At 57.6% G+C, this 25,298-nt stretch overlaps 1 protein-coding gene across 2 annotated transcripts in view; it reads right to left on the reverse strand.

Annotated features, from left to right (window-relative positions):
* Positions 1–24,924, reverse strand: part of CACNA1S (calcium voltage-gated channel subunit alpha1 S) — a 45,322-nt gene extending 20,398 nt beyond the window's left edge. For both annotated transcript variants that reach the window (XM_074317104.2, XM_074317105.2), the window contains exons 1-19: positions 24,702–24,924; positions 23,137–23,242; positions 17,920–18,059; positions 16,213–16,355; positions 15,713–15,865; positions 14,855–15,060; positions 13,445–13,548; positions 13,105–13,250; positions 12,703–12,784; positions 10,572–10,732; positions 7,473–7,698; positions 6,755–6,962; positions 5,663–5,783; positions 4,737–4,851; positions 3,584–3,674; positions 2,837–2,906; positions 2,294–2,426; positions 1,525–1,654; positions 638–697 (exon numbers count right to left, since the gene is read on the reverse strand). In XM_074317104.2, coding sequence (XP_074173205.2) covers positions 638–697; positions 1,525–1,654; positions 2,294–2,426; positions 2,837–2,906; positions 3,584–3,674; positions 4,737–4,851; positions 5,663–5,783; positions 6,755–6,962; positions 7,473–7,698; positions 10,572–10,732; positions 12,703–12,784; positions 13,105–13,250; positions 13,445–13,548; positions 14,855–15,060; positions 15,713–15,865; positions 16,213–16,355; positions 17,920–18,059; positions 23,137–23,242; positions 24,702–24,853 — 2,547 coding nt within the window. In that variant the 5' untranslated portion in view covers positions 24,854–24,924. The remainder of the gene's footprint in view (positions 1–637; positions 698–1,524; positions 1,655–2,293; positions 2,427–2,836; positions 2,907–3,583; positions 3,675–4,736; positions 4,852–5,662; positions 5,784–6,754; positions 6,963–7,472; positions 7,699–10,571; positions 10,733–12,702; positions 12,785–13,104; positions 13,251–13,444; positions 13,549–14,854; positions 15,061–15,712; positions 15,866–16,212; positions 16,356–17,919; positions 18,060–23,136; positions 23,243–24,701) is intronic.
* Positions 24,925–25,298: the final 374 nt, after the last annotated feature.

Here is a 25,298-nt window from a genome sequence, read left to right on the forward strand (position 1 = left end):
AGCGTGCTCAGCAGGGCTTTTCTCCTGCATGGCTGCCCTCTCCCCTCCTTGCTTGTGAAGGCGAAGGCTGGGCTCCTGGGGCTCAGTCACACAGACAGCCCTCCCTCTGCCTCCCAGATCCTCCACCACGGTATTGTGGCCCCAGTGCGTCCACCTGGAGAATAGGCGAGCAGTGATGTCTGTGGACAAGAAGCGGGATAGCGGGACAGAGCAGAGCTGCCAGAAACCCAGCCCAGCGCCACAGACACTTCTCTGAGGGTGCCTGGAGGGGGGCCCTCTCAGTCACTGCTAATGAAGGTCTAGGAAGGAATCACAGCTCCCCGGGTCTACTCGCAGGCAAACTGTGTCTTGAACATGGAAGGAAAATTCCCTGTGCTCCACAGACATGACTGTTTGGCTGAGAGGTGTGGGCTGCAGAGGCTACGTGTCATGTCTCCACCGTCCACCTGTTCATGCGCTCGGACCAGCCTGTGAGCGGAAAACTAAGCTGGTCTCCAGGGTCAAGTCTCCCTGCTGCTCTCTGCCTCTCCTTGCTTTTCCGTCATCCCTGCCGTCCAGCTCCCAAGTGATGCTGTGTGAGTAAGTTGGAGCCATGTCAGGTGTGGTTCCCTGGCCCCACATGACAGCCTTCACTCACCTTGAGGACAATCTCCACAGTAAAGACAGAGGTGAACCCAATGTCAAAATACCCGAGGATCTGGGGGCAGGACAGGGGAGGAGAAGTCAGCGAGAGGAAGGGTGGAGCAAAAATATCACCATCACCACCATCACCATCACCACCATCACCACCATCACCATCACCACCATCACCATCACCACCATCACCACCATCACCATCATCACCATCACCACCATCACCATCACCACCATCACCACCATCACCACCATCACCACCATCACCATCACCACCATCGCCATCACCGCCATCACCGCCATCACCACCATCGCCATCACCGCCATCACCACCATCACCATCACCACCATCACCATCACCACCATCACCACCATCACCGTCACCACCATCACCACCATCACCATCACCACCATCACCACCATCACCATCACCACCATCGCCATCACCGCCATCACCACCATCGCCATCACCGCCATCGCCACCATCACCATCGCCACCATCACCACCATCACCATCACCACCATCACCATCACCACCATCACCACCATCACCATCACCACCATCACCACCATCACCATCACCACCATCACCACCATCACCATCACCACCATCACCACCATCACCACCATCACCATCACCACCATCATCACCACCACCATCATTAAAACCAGGCAACAAGAGCCTGTCTGTGCTGCATGCTGTGACGATACTATTCAGAAGAAGTAGATCGGGCAGTCTTGGCCTTCCAGGGACTTAAAAGCTAAGAAACTCTGATGCCTACAGGCACATAGATGACACAGTTGAACTTGGGAGCAGGGTGAGGTGTGTGGGTAGCTGAGGGCTGGAGTGGGGAGGGGCGCTGAGCTGCAGGGGCATGGGTCTGCTGCTACCTGATTCCTCATGGACTCGGCCTGGATGGGGTCCTCGGCAGCCAGCGCAGCGCTGCTGAGCATGATGAAGAGCAGAATGAAGTTGGTGAACCAGGTGGCGTTTACGATACGATGGCACAGGACGCGGACCCTGCAAGGGCAGTGGGTGGGGTTCAGGGCAGCTGTGAGCTGCTGGGCCTTCCCTGCCTCTGCCCTCCCCGGGGACACTGGATCCCTCCCTCCCAGGTCAGTGGAGGATAGCCTGCATCTGGCTGGACATGCAAGGTGCCCTGCCCTTCATTCTGTCCCCGTAGCCTTCGTCCCATGTCCCAAGCAAGCCCCTCCCACCACCTGCCCCTCCCCACTACTCCACCACCATCACCCCGTTTCCCCACCAAAAGAATGGGACAGACTGATGTCTATCTATGAGGCAGGTACATGGAGCTCCTTGAAGATTCCAGTCTGTGTTTTAAAGGCGTGAAGTTATGAAGCCAGTAAGAAGTACAGCTCCCGCAGCTCTCACCCCTTGTCCTGTCTAAAATCGCCCTTGGAAAGGAACCAGTATGCCAGTGCCTCTTAAGTGCAAGTGACAGATGAGACTGAAAACTTTCCTTTGCCCAGAGATGCTAGCATTTTAGACAGGACACAAGCTATTAGCTGAAGGAATGAGTTTCTCACAGTGTAATTGTAGGCTCAGACATCAGGACATGGGAGTCTTTTTAGAGCAGGGCAAGAGCGTTCTCTGCGTGTCCCATAAATCACCCCATGCGGCGGCCAAGGGGCCGCTCACTTGTTGGTGGGGCTGAAGATGAAGAAGGAGCTGGCTTCTGGGATGGGCACCGCCTTCTCTTTCAGCTGCAGCTCAGCCAGGGGCCGTGGCCGGGGGCTCACGGGGATCTCGGGCTCGTCTTCTTCATCGTCCCCTACAGGGAGGGAGGGAGAGATTGGGCTGTTTCCACGCTTGACTGCTCCCCTGGCTTCTGTACTCTGAACCCAACCGTGAGCCCCCAGCAGCCAGCAATCAAGGTGGTGCCAGGCCAGTGCAGGACACGAGGATGGCAGCAGACACCAGCCCAGGCCTCGCCCTTTCCCTGCAGTGAATAGGATTGAACTATCGGGTATAACAGGCCCAGAACCTTCCAGAAATAGGGCCAGGAGCAAGGCCAAGGAGACTTGCTGTTGCACGTCTATCTCAGGGCTGGACTCACACCATCTCAGACGCTCATACACTGGGGGCAGAGGGAGTCCAGGTAGGGGACACAGGAGAGACTGTCCCTGGGGAGAAACCAGTCCTAGCATAAACCCCCTCCCCCACCACAGTCCCAGGACTCACCTGGGAAGTCAGCCGAGGGGTAGGGGTCCTTCACCTCATTGACGTTAGACTCAAACTCGTCGATTTTCAGCTGTCGGAAGGAACACAAGGAAGACGGTGAGGAAAGCAAGACCTGCAGTTTCCACTGGTGGAACATTTGCTGCAGGGCCAGCGTAGGTTTCCGCTCATGTAATGCTCCCTGCAGCCCGGGGACAGGTGACACATGACCATCCCCGCTTGACAGGTAAGAAGCCAGGCCCAGAAAGTCACACAAGCTGGCCAAGCTCCCATGGGGTAAAGCCAGGACCCCAGCCGGTCTGTGCCTATGCACTGTGCCCCTGCTTAGCACCCCCCACCCCACCACCAGGGCCTGTTCCCTGAACCGTGGAGCTCTGCTTCCTCAGCTTCCTCAGCCCCCAGAGGGTGAGTGGAGCCAGGCCGGGGCAACCTGGGGCTAGAATGGTGGGAGGCCAGTCTGGGCCTCTCAATGGAATGAGGTGTCAAATGGTGGGGACACCTGCCTGGGGCGGGAAGCTAGGACTCTGAAGTCTGGTTCTGGGATCGGGACAAGTGTGCCTCTTGGCACCCAGGATTCCCCTGTAGCCACTGTACCCTGGTGGAGTGGAGGCAGGTGCCGTTGCCCGGCTGAGAGCAACTCTCCTACCTGCCGCCTGCCCGGCAGCACCCTCAGGCGTGGGGGGAGCCAGGGACTTCCCGAGGCGAGGCCCGCCCCATGCTGCCCCAGGAAAGCCCGTGTGCGGCGCTCACCTTGGCCGTGGTGGGGATGCCCTCGCCCTTGGGTTTCTGTTCCAGCTTCTTGGCCACTGACTTCTCCTCCTCAGGCTTCTCTGGGAGACCCCTGGGTTGGGGAGACCAAGGGACACAAAGTGAAGGTCCAGCTAGAAAGTTCTTGAGGACCTGCTCAGCCTGGGGACACCCTCGGGGGACCCTGCACCAAGGGCTTAGGTAGCTCTGTGGAGGATGGGTCAGCTGTGGGCCCGGGCAAGGCCTCTGTGACGAGAGCACTGACCGCCAGCTTGCACGCATGGCCAAGTACAGCTCACTATGAGCCACAGGCAATGTCTGCTGGTTGGCGAGTGGGTGGGATGTGGCTTTGCACCCGGTTCGCGATGCACTCCCTGGGGGGAGCAAGTTTGGTCCAAGACAAGACCCAAGTCTTTGGAAAGTCTTAGGGCACGTGGGGACTCCACAGCTGGCCTCTCCCCCTCCCGCTCCCCTTCTTGCCTCCACCAGGAATGGACACTGGGGATGGGGTTGGGGGGAACAGGCCTTTGTCTGGGACCACTTAGGGCAGCTGGTTCTCGAACCAGCAGCTTTGGCCCCACCCGGGAGCGTGCTGGAAATGCAGTCTCCATCCCATCCCAAGCTTCCTGATTCAGAATCCGCTTTTTGACAAGGTCCCCAGGCGATACACCCAGAGAGTCTCAGAAACTCTGTCAAGACCGCGCATCCAGCTGCTCCCGGAGGAGGGGCTCGGGCTACAGGTTGAATGACGAGCTCACAGATGGAGGCAATTGGAAGGGACCTGAGAAGTCAACTCCACTTCACAGGTGAGCTAACTGAGGCCCAGCAGAGGGAAATGACCTCCAAGATCTCGGGGACGCAGTGGCCGGCAGGGAGAATCCCTAGCACGCTCAGCGGGGCTCCCGGCCCAGCCTGCTGGCTCTGCCCCCACATTTCCGAAGCCTGTCTATGTGCTGACTTGCCTCTCGTCCTGCCCCAGGGACACCTCCCAGGACCTCAGCCCTCGCTGCGTCTGCTGGTCAAAGGCCTGCCCACTGGGCCGCTGTCACGGAGGCCTGGTCTCTGCTCCTCAGGGGCCCAGGAGCCTCAGGGGCCCAGGGCTGCAGGCCACACAGCCGCGCACTCCAGGTCCCCCTGCCGAGGACACAGCACTCACCTTGACATCTTCCGGCGTTTTCTCTCCTCCGCCTTGGCCTTCTGGGCAGAGGTCAGGCTCTCCGCCTCAGCCAGGTTGTCCACGGCAATGGCCAGGAAGACGTTGAGCAGGATGTCTGAGTGTGTCTGGCTAAGGAGCCTCGGGTTTGGGTGGAGGGGAGCCTCTGGCCGGCGCCCGCCCTGCCCACCTACGTCGGCAAGACAGAACCTCACCCCCTTGGTGGGGTCACTGGAGTCGCTCTTGCCAGAGTTACCCCACAGGAGGGCATGGGCACAGGGACACAGACACACATCCGGGGGGGGGGGGTCCTGCCTGCACAGGGTGCCCATGATGGGCCTGAATCCACTCGCATTGAACACCATCCATTTCCTGCCCTGGACTGACACGCCCCCCTACACACACCAGGCTGCGTGGGGAGCCACTACGTCCTACACGGGAGAATCATGCTTGGAACCCATGAGCTCAAGGGACCAGGGTTCCCTCCCTCACCTACGCATAATATCAAGTTCCGTGGTGCAGACATTGGGACGTGAGCACTGCCCACCTCACCCTCCCGTCTCTTGCTCTGCCCAAGCTCACACTGTCTGGTACCTGCTTCCTGCCTCCCGGCCTCCAGCCTTTGCAACAGGTGTCCCACCATCTCCACCGCCCCTGCCCCAAGCCTTGTCCTGCCTCCTACCTGCTCCGGGCTCACCAGCCTTCCTGGATGAATACCTCCCACCTGTAACCTGTCACCGTGGGCTCTCTAACCTCCCTGGTGGAAGGAACTATCCTCCAGTTATACCTGCACTTGCCATTTGCCACGTCCTATCTCCCCTCAGCTCCCCGTGAACCTGGGAGCCTGGCCAGAGGGCACCCTGGCCCCTGTTTCAAGCCTATCTCCCAGCGCCCTCTAAGCTCTCTCCTACACTTGCTGTGGAGGATACAGTTGCCACAGACGAAAAGGATGATGAAATAAATGCACACAAGCATCCCGGGGTAGGAGGGCCCCCCGTAGGCCATGATTCCATTGTACATCACAGAGTTCCAGTCTTCACCTGTCAGGACCTGGGGGCAGGGAGGAAAGCTGGGCTCACAGAGGGACTGAAGAGTCTCCGGTGGGGACTGCATGTCCCAAAGGCCCCTTCTAATGTGCCCATTCCTAGGCCTTCCCTCTCTCCATCCACGGCCAGGACAAAAGGCCCCTGCTCCCCTCTCTGCACCTCTTCCAATGAGCCAAAATCCTATCCTTGGTTTTCCAGAGCCAAGGAGTTTGACTGTCACCAAGTGGGGTCACTGCTTCCCTGGGCTCTGTTTCGAACACTCAGGCTTAACTGTACCATCCCCACCCGGCCTACTGTCACTCCAGCCTCCAAAAGACTGTGAAATGTCAAGTGCCATTAAAGACATGCGTGACCAGCCCATGGGCTGAATGGAAGACAGAGCACCCACGGATAGGACCAACCGGTTATCACACACTTGCCCACTGTCCCAACGAGGGTGTCCCTCAGGGGTACTGGCTGCAGTGGACGGGAGCATTTCTCTACACTAAGGCAGCTCCTCCCAGACGCCTCTTGGTGAGTCCCAGCCCTGCCCCCTTGGGTGGCTTCCAGGGCACGGGGGCTGAGCCTCCCCAGGGCGAGACGGTCTGTGCTTCTTGGGGAGGCACAGCCTTGGTGGGGGGACTCACGTCGTCTGGCTTTGTGCTCAGAGATAGGAGGGGCACACGGCAAAGAAAGCAAGCACCTGGCCTCCCAGCCACCCTGACCCCATTCATTCATGAGTTGTCACCCTACTGTGGGCCCGCCCTTGGCTGGCACCAGGGACATGGGCACAGAGGACAAGCTGGACACTGTCCTGGCTCAGGAGCCTGGAGGACACAGGTAAGCAGTTGTCACATGGAAAGAAGCACAGGGGGCACAAGGCTGCACAGGGACCTCGAACTCAAACCCGGAGACCCAAGGAGGCTTCCTGGAGGAGGTGGTGTCCACCCTGATCGGAAAGGACAGGCCTCGGGAGGGTACCTGCGGGGAGCGCACCTGGAAGACGCTGATGAGAGCCTGCGGGAAGTTGTCGAAGTTGCTGCGAGGCACCTCTGTGTCCTCGAAGTCATACCTGCCCCCGAAGAGCTGCATGCCCAGCAGGGCGAAGATGACGATGAAGAGGAAGAGCAGCAGCAGCAGCGAGGCGATGGAGCGGATGGAGTTGAGCAGGGACGCCACCAGGTTGCTCAGCGACGTCCAGTACCTGAGGAGGCGGCCGCCAGGTGGAGGGGGGCAGCCCTCCCACCGGTGTCCGTGGGGGGACGCAGGTGGAGGGCTGCCTGGGGGGGACCGACGCCTGCATCCGCCCCCCACTCTTCCCTTGCTTCATGGCACGGACCTCCATTTGTCATTTCACACTCAAAGTGGTTTCATGTGACCTTGCAGGACCCAGGCCATAGGAGATGGGATGGCTGTGGACCCGCCCAGGTGTGCCGCCCAGGTGTGCCGCCCAAGTGTGCTGCCCAGGTGTGCCACCCAGGTGTGCCGCCCAGGTGTGCCGCCCAGGTGTGATGCCCAGGTGTGCCGCCCAGGTGTGCCGCCCAGGTGTGATGCCCAGGTGTGCCGCCCAGGTGTGCCGCCCAGGTGTGCCAGTCAGGTGTGCAGCCCAGGTGTGCTGCCCAGGTGTGCCACCAGGTGTGCCAGCCAGGTATGCTGCCCAGGTGTGCTGCCCAGGTGTGCCACCAGGTGTGCCAGACCCGCCCGCCCTGCTCACTTGGTGACCTTGAAGATCCTGAGGAGGCGGATGCAGCGCAGCACGGAGATGCCCAGGGGGCTCATGGCGCCCGAGGCCACGAGCAGGATCTCCAGGAGACCGCTGCACACCACGAAGCAGTCGAAGCGGTTGAAGATGGACATGAAGTACTGGCGCAGGCCCAGCCCGTACATCTTCATCAGCATCTCGATGGTGAAGAGGGCCAGCAGCACCTGGTTGGCAACGTCTGGGGGACACGTGCAAGCTCAGGGCGTGTCCCCTTTCCTGCCTCTGCGCCCGAGCCTATCGGAGCCCTTCCCCCGCTTCCGGGAGCCCCTCGCCACGTGTCCAAGCCATTGTCTGTTTCCTATTCTCAAAATCCAATGAATCCGGTGAATTTTTGCCCCTTGAAAGGACACTAATCAAGATTTCTAAAAGCTAAACAGCTGTACAGCTAAGAGGCCCCCTTGTCACCAGTCACCAATCACTCCATGGGGTCGAGTCCAATGGGCATTTGACGCTCATTTTCCTGGCCTCCCGGAAGCACTGGGCACAGTGGCCCAGACTCGTGTTTTTTCCTTGGCTTCTTGACACCACACCCTTCTGGGTTTCCTCTGCGTCCACATCTCCTCCACAGACACAGTCTTCTCCTGGTCACTGACGCTGGACTTGAGCTGTACCGTCCCCGGTGAGCTGGTGATGCCTTCTGAGACCACGCCTCCCACTGCCATCTCTGCCGATACCCCCCAGACTTTAACTCTTCAACTCAGACCTTTCCACTGAGTTCCAGGCTTATTTTGCCATCTGCCTCCCTTACATCTCCATTCCCATGTCTCAAAGATGCCTCAAACTCAACATGCCCAGGGCTAAGCCGATGGGTCTTGCCCATCCTCCCCATCCCTCAAAAATAACTGGGAAGAGATGAACTCTCTTCCTCATCTCATTAGGGGGCACTACCGTCCATTTATCTACTCAGGTCAGGAACCTCAAACTCATGCCTGACTTCACTTGGTGGGCAGTGTTCACATCTTGTCCACATTTGGTCACTGACAATGCATGGCACACTCAGAGGGTCCTCAACAAGATTGTTTGCATTGAATGGATTCACGGATGGATGGATGGGTGGGTGGGTGGATGATTGACAGATGGGTGGATGGATGGATGGATTGATGGGTGATGGATGGATGGGTGGATGGATGGGTGGATGGATGGGTGGATGAATGGATGGGTGGATGGATGGGTGGATGGATGGATGGATGGATGGGTGGATGGATGGATGGATGGATAAAGGATGGATGGATGGATGGGTGGATGGATGGATGGATGGGTGGATGGATGGATGGATGGATGGATAAAGGATGGATGGATGGGTGGATGGATGGATGGATGGATGATGGATGGATGGATGGATGGATGGTGGATGGATGGATGGATGATGGATGGATGGGTGGATGGATGGGTGGATGGATGGATGGATGGATGATGGATGGATGGATGGATGGATGGATGGTGGATGATGGATGGATGGGTGGGTGGATGGTGGATGGATGGTGGATGGATGGATGGTGGATGGATGGATGGATGGGTGGATGGATGGATGGATGGATGGATGATGGATGGATGGGTGGATGGATGGATGGATGGATGGTTACATGCATCTGATCTGTAGCATTGTTTCCCATCTCCTACTCACAGAAAAAGATAGTCTTTTCTAGTTATTTTCCTTTTAAAAAAATATTTTCCATCATTTTAAACAAAGTGTGTATGTACTGTTCTCCCATCTCAGGCTCCGGGGTTGCCAGCTCCTGGAGGTCGTGCCTGATAACTCTTCCTCACGGTGGCCCTGTTCCTGATTCGGTTTCAATCATTTTGTTGTGAGCTCATGTCCAGAAACCTCCTTTCCCAGAGGAATCCTGTCTGTCTTGGGTTGAGAAACACCTTCAAGAATAGCTAATGCGTGCTTCTGCTGGGCAGCCAGGGGTTTCACTTGTCGGTAACTGGTTTTCTATGTTTCACTCAGTGCAGGAGCCCTCCCCCCGAGGACAGTGCAAACTGGACCTCACTGCTGTGCAGGGCACAGATGGGATCCGGGTTTTCCCTTCTTCCCAGAGCCTGCACTAGAGTTACTTCCACCCTCCTTCCCGGCCCAATGGGCGGTGAGATTTTGCTTCCCTTACATGGGAGCAGCCCTTCCAGGGCCCTGGCTTTCACCCTGGTCAGTCTCAGTTTCCCACGTCACACGTGCCTGGACCCCGTCTCCTGTGCCTGCACAGGCATTGAGCACTCAGTGCCATCTTCTAGGGCTTTGGGGTAGGTCTGAAATGCTCGTGGAAGCCAGCTCGTGAGCTCTCTGCCCAGGTTTTCAGTCACCCAGAGACTTCGTTTTCTCTCTTGGGAATATTGTGGGCAGCTTCACTATGTGCTTGTCGTGTGGAGGACATTCAGTTTGATCACTGTGTTGGTGGCACTTTTGGTGGCTCCCTTTTTTTCTTACTCTGCTGCCTGTCACAGCCTGGAGCTCCACACACAGGGGACACCCACCGCCGGGGGGAGGCTGACTGATTTACTTGCCATCAAGACTCATCCATCAAAAACTCAGGTCTGATCGTGTCATATTCCCGCTGATGACTTTTCACTACCTTCTTACTGTAATCCTCCTCCTCCTCGTATTTACTTCCTGTATCGCCCTCCCTACAGTGACTTGACATTATTTATTAGTACCTGTCTTTGCCTCGGGCTAAGAGCTCATTGAAGGCGCGGCACCGTTAAGTCTCTCTGCACCCTGAGGTCTTTCTCTGTGCGCTACATAGAGTATGTACCCAATAAACATTTGGTGAAACTGCTGTTTTGGGAGCAGAATTTCAACTTGGCAGCTTGGAGTTCTGAATTGCCAGCATTCTTCAGGTCTAGTGTCTGTAATGGGGATGATTTGCCCACACACCTGGGCGCACATCTGGAGGTTTGCCAATGTGTTACTGTAACTGCCAGGAGGAGGAACATATCACCAGCCTGGGTCTAGAAAACAATGTCAGTTTCTAATTGACCACTTCTGCAAAACCCGAGGTGTCAGTGGCTGGCTCTGGCCATCAGCCAATCTGTCCTCTTCCTGGCCTGTCTCACCTTGCAAATGGGTCAACCAGAGAGGCTGGTTGTGGTGCTCAGAGGCGATGGACAGCGTGTTGAGGGCCACAATCAGTATCACCAGCCAGTAGAAGGTTTTGGTCTTGACCACGTCGTGGCACTTCCAGCGAAAGATACGGTTCCACTGCCTCCAGTGGCGACTGAGGGCGGAAACGGAGCAGGAGGGGGGCAATGAGCTGCTTTACTCTGAGCCCCACCTGTCGGCTTTGCTTCCGGACAGACTCTGGCCACACTGAGTCTGACCACCCCTCTCCCATCCAGCCACACGAGAGAGGCTGAGGGCACCAGCTGTGGACCCAGGCTGAGCTATTAACACAATCTCGTCTCTTACTAGCTAAGTCCTTCCTCTTTCAAAGGACCATACAGCGATGCTAACCTCAGAGGGAACTAGAATTAATGGCACAGAACGTGCAACACAGTGTCTGGCATGCAGTAGGGCTCCACACATTTTAATTTTAGTGAAGGCAACACTGGGATGCCAAGTTTTGCCCATTACAAAAGCAATTCTTCAACAAATTAATGATATCTGGTGTTAGGGAGGGTGTGCGGCCAGGGCTCTTTCACAGTCAGTGCTGCTTTTTTGGAGAGCAATTTGGCAGCATTGACCAAAGTTTAAAATCCACACACCCTTTGACCCTTTGAGCCAGCAAGTCCGTTTCGAGGGATCTGCCAGCAGAAATGGTCACACTTTCGTACAACTGCTCCCTGTGCCGCTGTTTGTGTTGCCCCAACCAGGACAGCCTGACTGAAACTATGTATCTAAGTAGCCACACTGTGTGGTACTTAAAGATTACTAAGTATCCATACCGCGAATAGTTTAGTATTACTAAGTATCCATACCATGTATAGTTTTAGGTGTTACTAAGTGTCCACACTGTGGAATATTTTACATCAAAAGATATACCAAAAGTGGTGTGTGAGCTATGAAGCTATGAAAGACATGGAGGAACCTTAAATGCACATTACCACGTGACAGAAGCCAATCTGACAGGCTACACACTGTATGATTCCAACTCTGTGACCTGGAAAAGGCAAAACTATGGAGACAGTAGATGGATCAGTGGTTCCCAGCAGCTGAAGGGTTGGGAAGGATGAGTAGGCAGAGCTCGGAGGATTTTTAGAGCAGCAAAATCTGTGTGTGACACTATAGTGATGGATACGTGTCACGATACATTTGTCCAAACCCGTTGAATGCACAACACCGAGAGTGACCCTAATGTCAACTGTGGACTCTGGCTGATGATACGTCAATGTAGGCTCATCAGTGGTGACAAGTGTACCACCTGGTGGGCATGTTGGTGACGGGGAGATTGTGCGTGTTTGGGGAATTTCTGTACCTTCCACTCAATTTTGCCATAAACCTAAAACTGCTCTAAAAAGATGAAGTCTTAAAAAAGAAAGATGTGTATGTATAAGTATAAAGTTGCCCGCAACAGATAATTTTAAGGTAAAAATGAAAGTCACTAGGTAATATGTACAACACATTCATTTGTTCACCTGGCCGCGCCTCGTTGGGCACTGTTCTAGGCTCTGCAGTGACAAGAGTTAATATAAATAACCCTGTCATGTAAAAAGCAAAAACAAAACCCAGAAAGCCTGGTGTGTGTGAGATGAAAACCTGGAAAAGCCCGGGAGGGAGACTAATCCATTTCTATGGTTACCTCTGTGAAGGGCAGTGGGGCCTTCATCTTTTCTTTGATGTGTTTCTCTGTTGTTTGATCTTTCAAAATCACAGTTGTGTTTGCATTTGTAAAAGAAAGCAGCCAATCAAATAAACACACCCTCCTTTTGAGACAAAAGCATGGGCTGCCATTCTCCCTGCAAAGCTCACTGGCTGCCTGTGTGGGGCACACACCTCCCCTTGTCCCCTGAAGAGGTTCCAGGACTAACTGCCCCACCAAGTCCAGTTTGATCAGAGGGTAGCAGCCAGATGTGCTCCCTGCCCAGGCAGTGGTCTATGAACAGGTCACATGCTGAGTGCCCTCCAATTGCACTAAGGGACTGGGAAAGTGACTCTAAAGCCACATAGGAGGGAGGTAATGGGGTTCCAACACCATGTCTCAGGGAGCCGGAGGCCGGGAGGACCCCAGAGAGAGGGGCAGACACTCACACAAACTGGATGATTTTGTTCAAACCCTCAATCTCATACAGACTCTCCGTGTCAGAGCCACCTTCGTCCAAAGACAGCTTTCCTGGGGGAGAGAGAGAGACAGTGGGCCTGTCTTCTGGGCCCCTCTGTGCTGGACACACCTGGAAAAGGGCCTGTTGACTGGACACATCTGTGACAGCAGGCCCTAGGTAGGCCTGGGTCCCTCTGCTTTCCTGAGACCAGGTTCCCAGGAGCCCAAGAGGGGAGGGGCGGTGATAGACGGCAGTGCCTGGGTATACCCGGATGCCGCCATTTTGAGCGGTAAGGTTTCAGGCAAGTCCCTCACCCTCTCAGGGCCTCCTAGGTTTACTATGAGGGGCAGCTGGGAGGGGGGCATGTTGACCAGGGCCTTGGGGTGCGAACCTTCTCGCAGATCGTCAACGTCCATGACCTCTCCCTGGGTGATCCAGCTCATATAGCCCCGGAGGTCCTCGTCCAGCTGCTGCTTCTCCCGGAGCTTCTGGAAGGTTCCCCTGGACTTGGCCTTCTCCCGCTCCTTGGTGAACTCCCTGTGAAGGAAAATGGGAAATGGGAGGAGAGGAGAACAGGAGGGTGGGGAAGGACAGCCTCCCAAGGAGACGGCACTTTCTGGGGCTGGATGTATCCCTCCTGGTGGCCTGGAGTCGCCTGGGGCCAGCCCCCCCTCCCCCCTGCCCCCCTTCTCACCCCTCCTCCTCTCTCACCCTCCTCCCAGCTCCCTTACCCACTCAGGACACCCAGCACCAGGTTGAGGATGAAGAAGGACCCCAGCAGAATGAGGGTGACAAAGTAGATCCAGGGCCACTCATTCCCGATGGCATCGTTGACCTGGCCAGATGGAAGTAAGAGTCCTGTCCCCTGACCTGAGAGTTCAGGTCCCCTCCCTGAGTCCCCACCCACCCACCCTCGCTGGGGGACAAGGAGAGAGGCCACTTGGTCCATGGGAGGGCACTTTCTCTCCTGAAGACCTAAGTCCTGAAGATAAAGGACCTCCCTTGTGGGCTGCCTACCAGGCGCAGGTAGGACTCATGCATTTCCTCCTTCCCCTGGCCGCTGCCCTGACCTGACCCATGAACACCATTTCCAGTTGGTGTCTTTACAACCAAGATTTTTCAAAGTAGAAGAAACAGTAAAAAGTCCTGGCCTGAGCTTGGCCAGCTCCTTCATGGACAAACCACTGCCTCTGAATATTATCCCATCTACCTAATGGGGATAAAGATATACACTCCCTCTTAGAGCAGAGGTGAAATAACACGTGGCAGCCCTTTCAAATAGTGGTGAGCAATCTGCTCCCATAATAGGAGATCACAAGAACTGCTCATACTAATCCTTTATGTTTGCAAAGCATTTGACAGTGTTACACTGTTTCCCCCACAGGCAGTGTCACACTGTGGTTCTGGGATTGGAGCCAGGTGGATTCGAGTAGAGTTCTTCCATCTATTACTCACGAACTCCATAACTATGGGCAAGTTCTGAACCTCTCTGTGCCTCAGGTTCCCTATCTATGAAATGGGAACAATGCTTTGCGTTGCAGGAGGATTAAATAAGAAATGCAACCTAGCTCTGAATAACATCAAATAAATAATAGGCTCTACAACAAGACTGACAGAGTGTTGCCTGTGTGCCAGCACTGTTGTAATTCAGTGAACCCCCCCCCCCCCACTAACCATCACAGCTGCGCTGTGATGTGGGTAGAATCTATATTTTACAGACAAGGAAACTGGTACCTAATAACATGTATATAGGAAAGCAGTCTTGCCCAGTGACAAAAAGGGAGACTCAAAGGGCCCATCATCCCTCAAGAAATATGACTCCAGGCCATCAGGAATGAGTCATCACAGCCAGGCTTAGGGACAAGTTAGGAACTGAGACCAGAGCCAGACCACGGAGCTGCTGGCTTCCATTTCTCTCCTGGTTGTGGGTCCTGCACAGACAGGCTGTATATTGGGGACTGCCCAAAGCATGCTGGGACACACACCTGGCGGGGGGGGGGGGGACCTGCACCCTATACAGGTTTCCGGGGGAGCCTAGAGAGAACAGTGGGTGACTCGGGTAGGTGACTGGCAGCCCCAGACCCGCCCCCCAGCCAGCTGGGGCTGAAGGGAGGTGACCGGGCAGGTGCGGGCCTACCCACCCAGTACAGCACATCGGTCCAGCCCTCCATCGTGATGCACTGGTACACGGTCAGCATGGAGAAGCCGAAGTTGTCAAAGTGGGTGACGCCGTGGTTGGGCCCCGGCCAGCCGCCCCGGCACTCGCTGCCGTTGATGGTGCACGGGCGGCCCGAGCCCGTCCTGGCACAAGGGGACGGCTTCTCGTTGTCCACGGTGGCCACGATGTCTGGAGGCGGGAGGCGGCGGGAGCATGGGACAGCAGGAGCCGGTGGGCAACGATGGGAGAAAAGGCGTTAAAATCATTGGTAACAGATGGGAGTCGCTGTAGCTGGAGAGGGAAGGGCCGCAGGTGCAGAGGGCGCCTGGGGCCAACAACCCTGCAGTGGGACTCCGTGGGCAGCAGTGAGCCAGCCCGGGGCTTGTTCACGGTCAGGTCAGCGGGCTCCCTGTGAGCCGTCCTAGGACCTCCCCCGCGCCCCGCCCCCCGGGCTCACGTAGGACCTACCCGTGCCCCGCCCCCCGGACTCACCTAGGACTCCCCGCGCCCCGCCCCCGGGCTCACCTAGGACCTCCCCTCGCCCCGCCCCCGGGCTCACCTAGGACCTCCCCCGCGCCCCGCCCCCCGGGCTCAACTAGGACCTCCCCGCGCCCCGCCCCCTGGGCTCACCTAGGACTCCCCCGTGCCCCGCCCCCCGGGCTCACCTAGGACCTCCCCCCTCGCCCCGCCCCCGGGCTCAACTAGGACCTCCCCGCGCCCCGCCCCCTGGGCTCACCTAGGACTCCCCCGTGCCCCGCCCCCCGGGCTCACCTAGGACCTCCCCTCGCCCCGCCCCCGGGCTCACCTAGGACCTCCCCCGCGCCCCGCCCCCCGGGCTCACCTGTCCCAATGAAGTAGCAGGTCTTGTGCATCTTGCCCTTAAAGAGCTCCAGCCCGATGATGGCGTAGATGGTGACCATGAAGAGGACCAGCAGGCCGATGTGGAGCAGCGGGAGCATGGCCTTGAAGATGGAGTTGAGGACCACCTGCAGGCCTGGGGGCGGGGAGAGGGTGGGGCTCAGGACGCCATCCCCGTGGTCCCACCTGCAGGCCTGGGGGCGGGGAGAGGGCGGGGCTCAGGACGCCCTCCCTGTGGTCCCACCTGCAGGCCTGGGGGCGGGGAGAGGGTGGGGCTCAGGACGCCATCCCCGTGGTCCCACCTGCAGGCCTGGGGGCGGGGCGGGGAGAGGGCGGGGCTCAGGACGCCCTCCCCGTGGTCCCACGGCCCTCCCGCTCTCCATATCCTGGGAAGACTCTGGGCCAGCAAGGTCAGAGGGGGACCCAGAACTGGGCAAGGGAACGGGTTGGGGGAGGGAGGGGTCTCAAGGTGCTGCCACCCACTGGGCACCCCCGACACCAGCCGGAGGGGTCGGAGCACGCGGAAGGCTCTCAGCGCCTTCACGTCCAGGCCGGCGCCTTTGCTGCTCATCGGGGCCGTGTGGCTTTGGATGACGTTCACCTGCTCCAGAATCACCGTGAAGACCCTGGAGTGGGAAGGGGGACAGAAGAGGGCCCGGCGGTCAGATAAGCCACTGTCCTGGTGCTCTGGGACCCTGTGTCCCTTCTGTGCTCAGGAGACCTGTGCAAAGTCCCGGAAGAGAGACGGCGAACGGGCGTGTTCAGCTGCTAACTCTGGTCCGGTGATGCCTGCGGGAGGATTTTATTAGATAAGATGCTGAGGCCAAGGTCAGACATGAGGAAGACTAGGTCCATCAGTGACTCCGAGGGGACGGCGGGATGCGTGTGTCACACGTGTCCCCGCGGTGGGCAGCCCCTCACTCGGTGGGGACCCCAGCCGGAAACCAAGAGCTGCACTTCCTGCTCACCTCCTCCTCCTCTCAATTCACTCAAGTTCCCGGCATCCTTTGAAGTCCATGTCAGGTCCTTTCTTATGAACCCGCCGTTTGACGACACATTCTACGTGAAACGACGATACTCTGTGTGGGACTGTTTCCTGACCCTGGTGTTCTCTACACATTTGGCCTCTACACAGAGGCTTTCTCACAGAATCCTTCTGTTTTCCCTGTGTGCCCAAACGGCACTGGGGAGCTAGTAAATAACTGACAGAATAGTTATTGAAGTGAAGGATGGCACTGCGTCCCTCAGACTGCCTTGGTCTGAATCCTGGCCCTGCCACCGGCTAGCTGTGTGACGCCAGGCAAGTTGCTTGATTTCCTGAGCCTTAGCTTCCTTACGTGGAGAAAAGAAGAGAATTGTTGGGAGAATTAAATGTGTCATGTAAAGCACAGAGTAAGTGCTTGATAAATGCTGCTGTTGTAAGAACGTGGTGGTTATTGAATGTTGTGTATGGACTACATTGTGTGTCCCTGCACCCAATCCATGTGTTGAAGTCCCAACCCTCAGGACCTCGGAAGGTGACAGTGTTTGGGGACAGGGTTGTCAAAGGGCTGAGTTCAGTGCAGCTGTTAGGCTGGGCCCTGGTCAAACCTGGTTTCCTAGAAGCAGGGGGAGTTTGGAGCCACAGAGAAACACCAGGGCGTGTGTGCACAGGGGACGGACGCTGTGAGGACACAGGAGAGGCTGGCCGTTGCCACCCAAGGATGGCGGCCTCAGCAGAAACCACACCTGCTGGCACCTTGATCTCGGACTCCAGCCTCCAGAACTGGGAGGAAATAGATTTCTGTTGTTTGAGCCGCCCTGTCCGAGGTGCTTTGTTAGGGCAGCTCGAGCTGTCTGGTGTGGGTTACTAAACGTCCATTTTTGTGACCGCAAACAGCAGGTGCTCGGTACAGGTCTGTGGGAATAAACAGGTGAGAAACGTGGAGGAGTGGGGGCCGCTGGAAGCACGCACGGCCTTTCCAGTTTTGTGTGAAAGAAAAGAATAAAGGAACCAACAGGGCCTCGCAGGGGAGGGGTGTGACCTCCCCCAACACCGGCCTGGGGTACCCTTGCAGGGCTGGCCCCCAACAGGGGCTGCTTCCCGGCCTAGTGCCGGCTCCATCCTGCCTCTGGGAGGCGGGGGTGGGGGCTGTGGGCACCGGTCCTCGGAGAGCCCCTCTGACCCTGACGCCCCCCCTTGGGCCTCACCCCAGGAAGACGATGATGAAGTCTAGCACATTCCAGCCACTGCGCAGGTAGGCGTCCTGGTGGAACAGGAAGCCGTAGGCAATGATCTTCATGGCGGCTTCAACGGAGAAGACGATGAGGAAGAAATACTCCAGCTTCTCCTGTGGGAGGAAGTGCGGTCACGCCTCTCCTCTGCCCGCCGTGCACCCTGCCGCGCCCTGGCTCCAGCCCTGCAGGCACACCGTTCCTCACCCAGCTCAGGACCGTGGCACCTGCTGCCCCTCTGCCCACCTCACCAGCACACAGCCTTGGGCGGCCACCTGCTACCCCTGAACCACTGCTGCGTCTCACAGTCCTCTTCCCGCTGTGCACTGACCCCTGGCTAAAAATACCACCACATTTTTATCTTCTCCGTTTTCTATCTTACGCACTAGCACACAAGCTCCATGAAGTGTGGGCGTTTTTACTCGTTTTGCTGTCTGTTACTCTTCTTCTGGGGCCTGCAAGTGGATGAGTAAGTGACCAGGCTGGGCGGTCCCGGGATGCAGGTCTCAGGGGTTGACTCCTCCCAGCACCCCGAGCACTGATGTAGGAAGTGGGGGCGTTTCTCAGCGCTCTGGCTGGTCAGGGTCTTGCCTCACTTCATTTTTCTGTAACCTCCCCTGCCCGCCCCTCCGCCCACACCAGCTGCCCACAGGTGGCCACCTGAGGGCACCAGCATTACTCTGCAGGGTGAGGGGGACCAGGCTTCCCTGTGCATGGAGGAGCCCTCAGCACAGAGGCCGAGGGTTTCAGCCTCACCCCTCCCTGCTGAAGGCCTTGCTGACTGCTCCACGTTCTTCCCTTGTAGCCCTGTCACCCCTGTCACCTCACCTGGTACCCTCCCCGCTCCTCTGGATCCAGGAGAGAGCTATTCCCTGTCAGCTCTGCACGCCCACCCAGGACCGCACACCCGGCCCAGGGCCCGCCACGCACACAGTGCAGACTGCGAGCTCTAATTCTGGGGAATGGCCACCCATCAATGATTTGGAAGGGAACTTATTTTCACTTCCAAGTGGGTAGGTGTGGGAGGCAAGGGGCAAGGTCTCCCAGTGGGTCACCAAGGTGGACATGGTCCCAGAATCCTCCAAACTTGTTATGCAGACAATTTTCCTGAAAGCATCATTTCCCATTCTGCAAGAGCGGAATGCATAGCGTAAGCCTGCTTTCCTTACCCACACCCCGAATTCCTTCTACCAGTTTGTAGTCCCAACACTTTCTCCTTCCAGAAAACAACGACGTGTGATTAAAAGCAAAGCTGCACCAGTCTATTCAAGGATCCGAGGGCCTGTCAGAGGGACTGCATTAACAAACCCTTGGGGGGCAGTCATGGGGCCCCACTGCACAGAAAGGAGCTGCAAAGGGTGGTCTGGGTGCCCGCCCTACTGAGGGGGTTGGGGGCGGCCACGGAGGGTCCCCTGGGAATGGGCGGTGGTCCCCTTCCTCTGCAGAGCTGGCTTCCTGGGCGTCAGCCACACCGTGAATAGAAAGGTGCAGGGAGCAGAGTGAAGTCGCATCAGCATTTACACTTTCAAGTCGCTGCAACCCCAGGGGCAAGGCAGGAGTGGGGTAGAGCAGAGGGACAACAGGCCCAAAATAGGGGCCATGCTCACAGGCCTGGCGGCCAGCCACTTGCACGGAGAGCTTCCAGCCTCTGCAGGACGTGGGCTGAGCAGGGGTCGCTCAGGTCCCCAGGCCCTGTGGCTTCATGGCCCTGCGCAATGGGGTCGGCAGCGTTCCCCGCGAGCCAGCCTGCTGTCCAGGGCCCTGGCCTCTGTCTCCATGGCCACCTCAGCCTCCAGTTTGGAATATGACCCGCTGAGGCATGAGGGAAGTGGCTGTATTTAGCCCAAGGAACTCTCACCCCACAGACATGATGTCAGCGGCCCTGTCTTGCCTTCCACTCCCCCGCAGGGCCCGCACTGCCCCTCTGTCACACATGCAGGGCTTTCCAGACGAGGGAGACAGTGGAGCTGAGAGTAATGGGGTTCTGAACACTTGGGGTGGAGGTGAAGGGGCCAGGGGTGGGAGATGGGGGCTGCCTTGGGTTCCAATGGTCACAATAGCCGAGGTTTATGAAGCATCCGTTAGTTCAGCCACATGTGTACACTCAATCCTCACACGACCCCAGGAAGGGAGGCAGTCTGCCCCGCATTCCACAGATGAGCAACTGAGGCACAGAGAAGTTTAGTAATTTCTCCAGGATCACACAGCTGCTAAGTACCGTGTTTCCCCGAAAATAAGACCTAACCGGAAAATAAGCCCTAGCATGATCTTTCAGGATGACATCCCCTGAACATAAGCCCTAATATGTCTTTTGGAGCAAAAATTAATATAAGACCCGGTCTTGTTTTCGGGGAAACACGGTAGCAGAACCTCATGTGAATCCAGACAGAATTTAGGTTCGTGGTCTCAGCCACCATGTCCTGTCGGGGGAGGGCAGGAAGCATGGCAGACCTGGGACATCTGGGGGGTTTGTCAGATTCTGCCCCCACCCCACCCAGGCCTGTTATTGCCCCCCACGTCCCCGGCCTGGGCTCCCCGGGACTTCAGCTGTGAGCTGGGCGTGCAGGGAAAGCAGAGAAAGAAAGGGATGAAACTTGAGTGAGCGCCGCCACGGAGCGCCACCACGGAGCGCCAGGCGGGACACGATATTGGGCGCTCACTGATCCAGCAGATCTGAGGGCAGAGACTAGTCCCTTGTGCACAGACGAAGGGGTGCACAGGGTAGGAAGCTGCCAGCAAAAGGCCAGCTCGAGGCAGGTGGGTCTGACTTCAAAGCTCGTGCTTCCCCATGACTCCCCAAAGACGGCACAATCGGACAAAGGACCCGGGGTTTATCAAAGGTTTTCCTCATTCAATCTCAGTGTCACAGGCCCTCGCCCTGGAATAAGGGGTGGGATGCTAAGGTTCCAGCTGGGAGCTGGTGCCTGCAGCGGGGAGGCAGGTCAAGGTGGGGCCTTCATTTCGTTTTGCCAGACCCTTGTAGGGTGGCCCAGGCTCCCTGCCTGTGCCCTGAGGGTCTTGGCTCTCTGAGGGGCAAGGCCAGAGTTGGGGTTCTTCTGAGATGAGGTGGAGGGGGCTGTCAGCCACAGCAGTCTATGGGGACATTCCTGACCCTATAAAAAGACAACCATCCTGGATGCCAGAGGCTCAGGCTGCAGCCTCCTCGCAAGGACTGCAGCAACCTGACCCCCAGGAATGTCCCAGGGGCCTGGCGTCCTCTGCTGACACCAGAGGGGCAGGCACCACTTGGGAGGCCAGGGAGGGGCTGGCCCACCCCCCACAGGGCAGCACCAAGGCCCACCTCACTGCTGTTACCAAAAATCATCAAGAACTTGGAAGTTAAGCCAAGGGAGGCATCACGGCCTTGCTCCATCACGTCACACACCTGGCCCGGCGTGACTTCATCACTGACCTAATGAGGTCTGTCAGCCACACCCCTGTGCATGTTGCTTTGTTGGTGGGAGGGGGGCGTGCTGTGCATCGCACCCTGATCTCGACCCTCTGGATGCCAGCAGCACACGCTCTGCCCACTACCTGGGCCTGGGTTGTCTCTCACCCTCAGCTAGAAGCTGGTTGTGTGACCTACCAGAAAGGGTCCCTCACTGATCTCTGATAGCCCACCCAGCTCTGACCTCCGAGGTGATATTGTTGCTTTGGGAAGGTTCCTGCCAGGTTTTCCTTTCCCTGGAGCTCATCGTCTTGGCTGCACAAGCTCCAGACCTGACCCAAGCCCACAGGCTAAGGCAAAGCACACCGACACTTGGAATTGCTGAGGGCAGCTATTCTTTTGTTTGTTTGTTATTAAATTTATTGGGGTGACATTGGTTAATAAAATCATAGAGGTTTCAAGGGCAGCCCTTCTGTTTCAAGATGGAAGACAACAGACCCACTGCGATGTCACTTAATCTCCTCCGGGAGAGGAGTTTCTTTCCAAACTTGATAAGGAGTTGAAATGGAACTGAGCCCCCAAATTTACAAACCTGAGGGTGGGGGACCCAGAGCCCTTCCAGACTCGGGACCTGAGAACTGGGCGTGCTGTAAAAGCCTGGGGCTCTGACACGCACCTCCCTGTACATTAATCCCGCTCCTGCCACACTCGGGAGCTCAGTTTCCCCGCTTGTGGCCAAGCAAACAGAGCATCCCAGCTTCTCCCCAACTTGAGACAGATTCCCCTGGAAATGGGCACAAGGAGGGGCCGAGATAACACCTTTCTCTCTGGCCCTGGACGCTGCCCACCCCTGCAGGGTAAGTGCAGGCAAAAAGCCACCGAGATGTGGGTCCATTGTCTGGTCCCCTTGCCAGCCTGGACCACATACCTAAGGCCACTGTGTCAAGGGGCTTCCCCAGAAATCCTCATGTTGTCACAACGTTGGCAGCGCTGCCTTACAGGGTGGGGCTGAGTCCCAGAGGCCGGAGTCTGAGACCCTCTGAGAAGACATCTGGGGGGTGACTCTGGGCTAGGTAACTCAACTCTCTGAGCCTCAGTTTCCCATCTTATAATGTTTCCTACCTCACAGGGGCAGCTATGGGGACAAAAGTAGACAATAATGTAAAATATTTAGCACAGAATCTGGCATCTAATAAGCACTTAATAAATGGGAAGCATTTTTATTGCTATCTAGCTGTCGGGTAAGTACTAAGTAAGTACTAAGTAAGCCTCAGTTTTCTCTCCTATAGAACAATGAGGTTGGGAGGGGGTGGGACACCCCAAGTCTGGACAGTCTCTTCCAGCTCCAGCTGTTATGGTTCTTTTATGTGGTGTGGGTGGACATGGAGGAGATAGGGGCACAGAACCCTACAAGTGTCCTGTACTGGGAATCCCGGGTGGAACCGCCTAGGAAGTCAATCAGGGCTCTTCTGGATTTGATCCAGGAGGGGAAATAGGCATTCAGCACGCATCACACACTGGCTGACTTCCACAGCCTCAGTTTCCACCCCTGTCAGGTGAGCCTGCTCTATGGGGATGGGCAGAGGATCCAGGAGTATAGTCTGGGAAGGGGCTTAGCCCCGCGAGCCCTCCCGCAGGGCTGGCTGGCAGTGGCACAGAATCTAGAAGGGGCAGCCCTGAGGGTGGTTTTGGGGGGTCTGTATCCTCAGACAAAGCTCCAGCATCGTCCTCCAGCACACAGCCCACGAAGGGGGCCTCCCCAGATGGCCGCAGGCCCACAGGACGGGGAAGGGAGGCCGTCTTACCAGGCCGACGTTCAGAGAATTGTTGTCGTCCTCTGGCATGGGCAGGTACACGGCCAGTGCCACGCAGTTGGCAAAGATGGTCAGTAAGATGATTGTCTCGAAGGGTCTGGGGCCAGAGTTAAGGAGAACCCTCGAGTGCGGAGTGGGGTGTACAGGGTGAAGGGGAAGAGGGCCTGAGGGTCAGTCTGGACAGTGATGATAACACCCAGCTGAGGGCCTCCTCCTGCAGGCTGTGGAAGGGCCAGGCTCTGCTCAGGAGCGGTGGCTTCCGCTCAGATGCTTGGAGACCCTGCCGTTCTGGTTCCCAGCTGAGGCTCCTCATTTAAGGGCCGAGGAGTCTAAGGCCCCACTCCAAGGTCCTGTCTCCCTCCCAAGAAGCGGTGACTTTCTGAGATTCTAGCCTGACAACCTGGGGGGCTCGTTCGGAGAAATGGGCTGATGGGGGGTAGGCTAGGTGCCCACAGTGTGGGGTGAAACCTGAACCTCAGAGCCTGAGGGAGGAATGGATGACCCCCGATTGTCAGCACCCCCACCCCCAAGACACATCCGGCCTCCACAGCCACCTTCCAGAGGCACCGAGGCCCATTCCTTTCCTGCTCTGCTGGTGAGCAGCATGGCTGACCAGAGGCCGGCCCATCAGAAAGCCTGGGAAGCAGCTGACGGAAAAGAAGGGAAGGCGGTGGAGGGGGCGGGAGGCAGCTGTGGAGACTGGGCTTGGGTGAGAACCCCGTTCCCCAGGCAGCCGCAGGGGCAGAGGCCTGGAGGAGAGTCCCCTGAAAACCTGACCTCACGGGAGGCCGCGGGCGAGGCAGCTGTGGGCGAGGGCTGACTCCAGCCCTAAGGATTCCAACCTGGTCCCACGTTTTTCTTGTCTTTGCAGTTACCCCTTCTTGGGAACAGCTGGCGGGAGTCGGGTCTCCCAGGGCCCTTTAGAAATATTTCAAATATTCCTGACCATCTCTTTCAGAACCCACTTGACGTGGGCCTTCCCTCCGCCTGTATCTCCTTCCTCCTTTCCCCAAGTAACCCAGAGATTTTCATCGTCTGCCTCCCAGAGCTGATGCAGACATAGGAAGGGGTTTCGAGTGGGGTCTGAGCTAAGATCACCGGGCCTGCCCTGCCTGGTCCTGGGCCTCTCACAGCAGGGCTTCAGCCAGGCCTGTTTCCTCCCCCGCCCCCAGCTGGGCTCATCTGCTCCACTGTCCCGCCCGCCCATCCAGGGGGAGGGCTTTCTTCCAGAGCCCACCCACCGCTTTGTTCTCCCCCATCCGATATCAAAATGAGCCTGTTGCTTCCAAAGCCTGAGGGGAGCCTCACGATGATGGTGTGGGCCCAGGTACACCTGCCAGCGGCTCCCAGACACAGCCCGGCCTTGCCCCCGATGGTCAGCAGGCATCTCTGGTGGACCCTGGATCCAGCCGCACACTCAGGGCAGGGAGCCCCCCAGCGCCTCCTACCCCCCCCCCCCCGCCCACGGCTGGGGCCTCCTCTGGGGCAGTCACCCCATCTCCAAGACCCTCTCCGTGGCCTCCCTCTCCCACGTTACACGCGGGGCCAGAGGATACTTCCATTCCACGATGCTGATGCAGGCTTTCCTCAGCGGGTTCTGGAGGGTCAGGCACAGCAAGGCCCGGGGTGGCCGCGGCAGGATCTCGGGGACAGGCTTCTTGGGCTGTTTCTTCCTCAGACTGTCGTCCTGTGGGGAGGGCGGCTCCATGTTCCCCGGCAGCCCGGCTCCTGCTCCCCACCCACTGCCCTCTCCTGTGTCCTCTGTGCCCTCGCCTTGGGAACTGGGCTGCTGAGTCTGCAGGGCCACAGCTGGGCGAGGGGGTGGGGCCGCTGGATTACTCTCCCTGCTCCCAGGGAGTAAAATTAGCCTCCCACTCACTGGGCTGCCTGTGCCCCTGAGGCCAGGCAGCTGTCATTTTTTCCCAGCCTAGCCAGTGACATCCCAATATGTCCCAGGAGGGTGGGGGTGGCGGCAGCCAGAGGCACTGCTTGCAGGCCTGGAATGGGCAGTAGGAGGCAGGATGGAAGGTTCCAGGGCTGGGGGAGAGCGGCTCAGGAGGGCAGGCCTCCGAGATGGCCCCTGTGACACGGCCACTTTCCCCTCCCCCAGCCCCATGACACTGTCCAGAAAAGGCGCTGGTGGCCCCGATCGT

This window comes from Rhinolophus sinicus, chromosome 6 (genome assembly GCF_057876585.1).
Source record: "Rhinolophus sinicus isolate RSI-liver-muscle chromosome 6, RSI-T2T, whole genome shotgun sequence".
Lineage (NCBI taxonomy): Eukaryota > Metazoa > Chordata > Mammalia > Chiroptera > Rhinolophidae > Rhinolophus > Rhinolophus sinicus.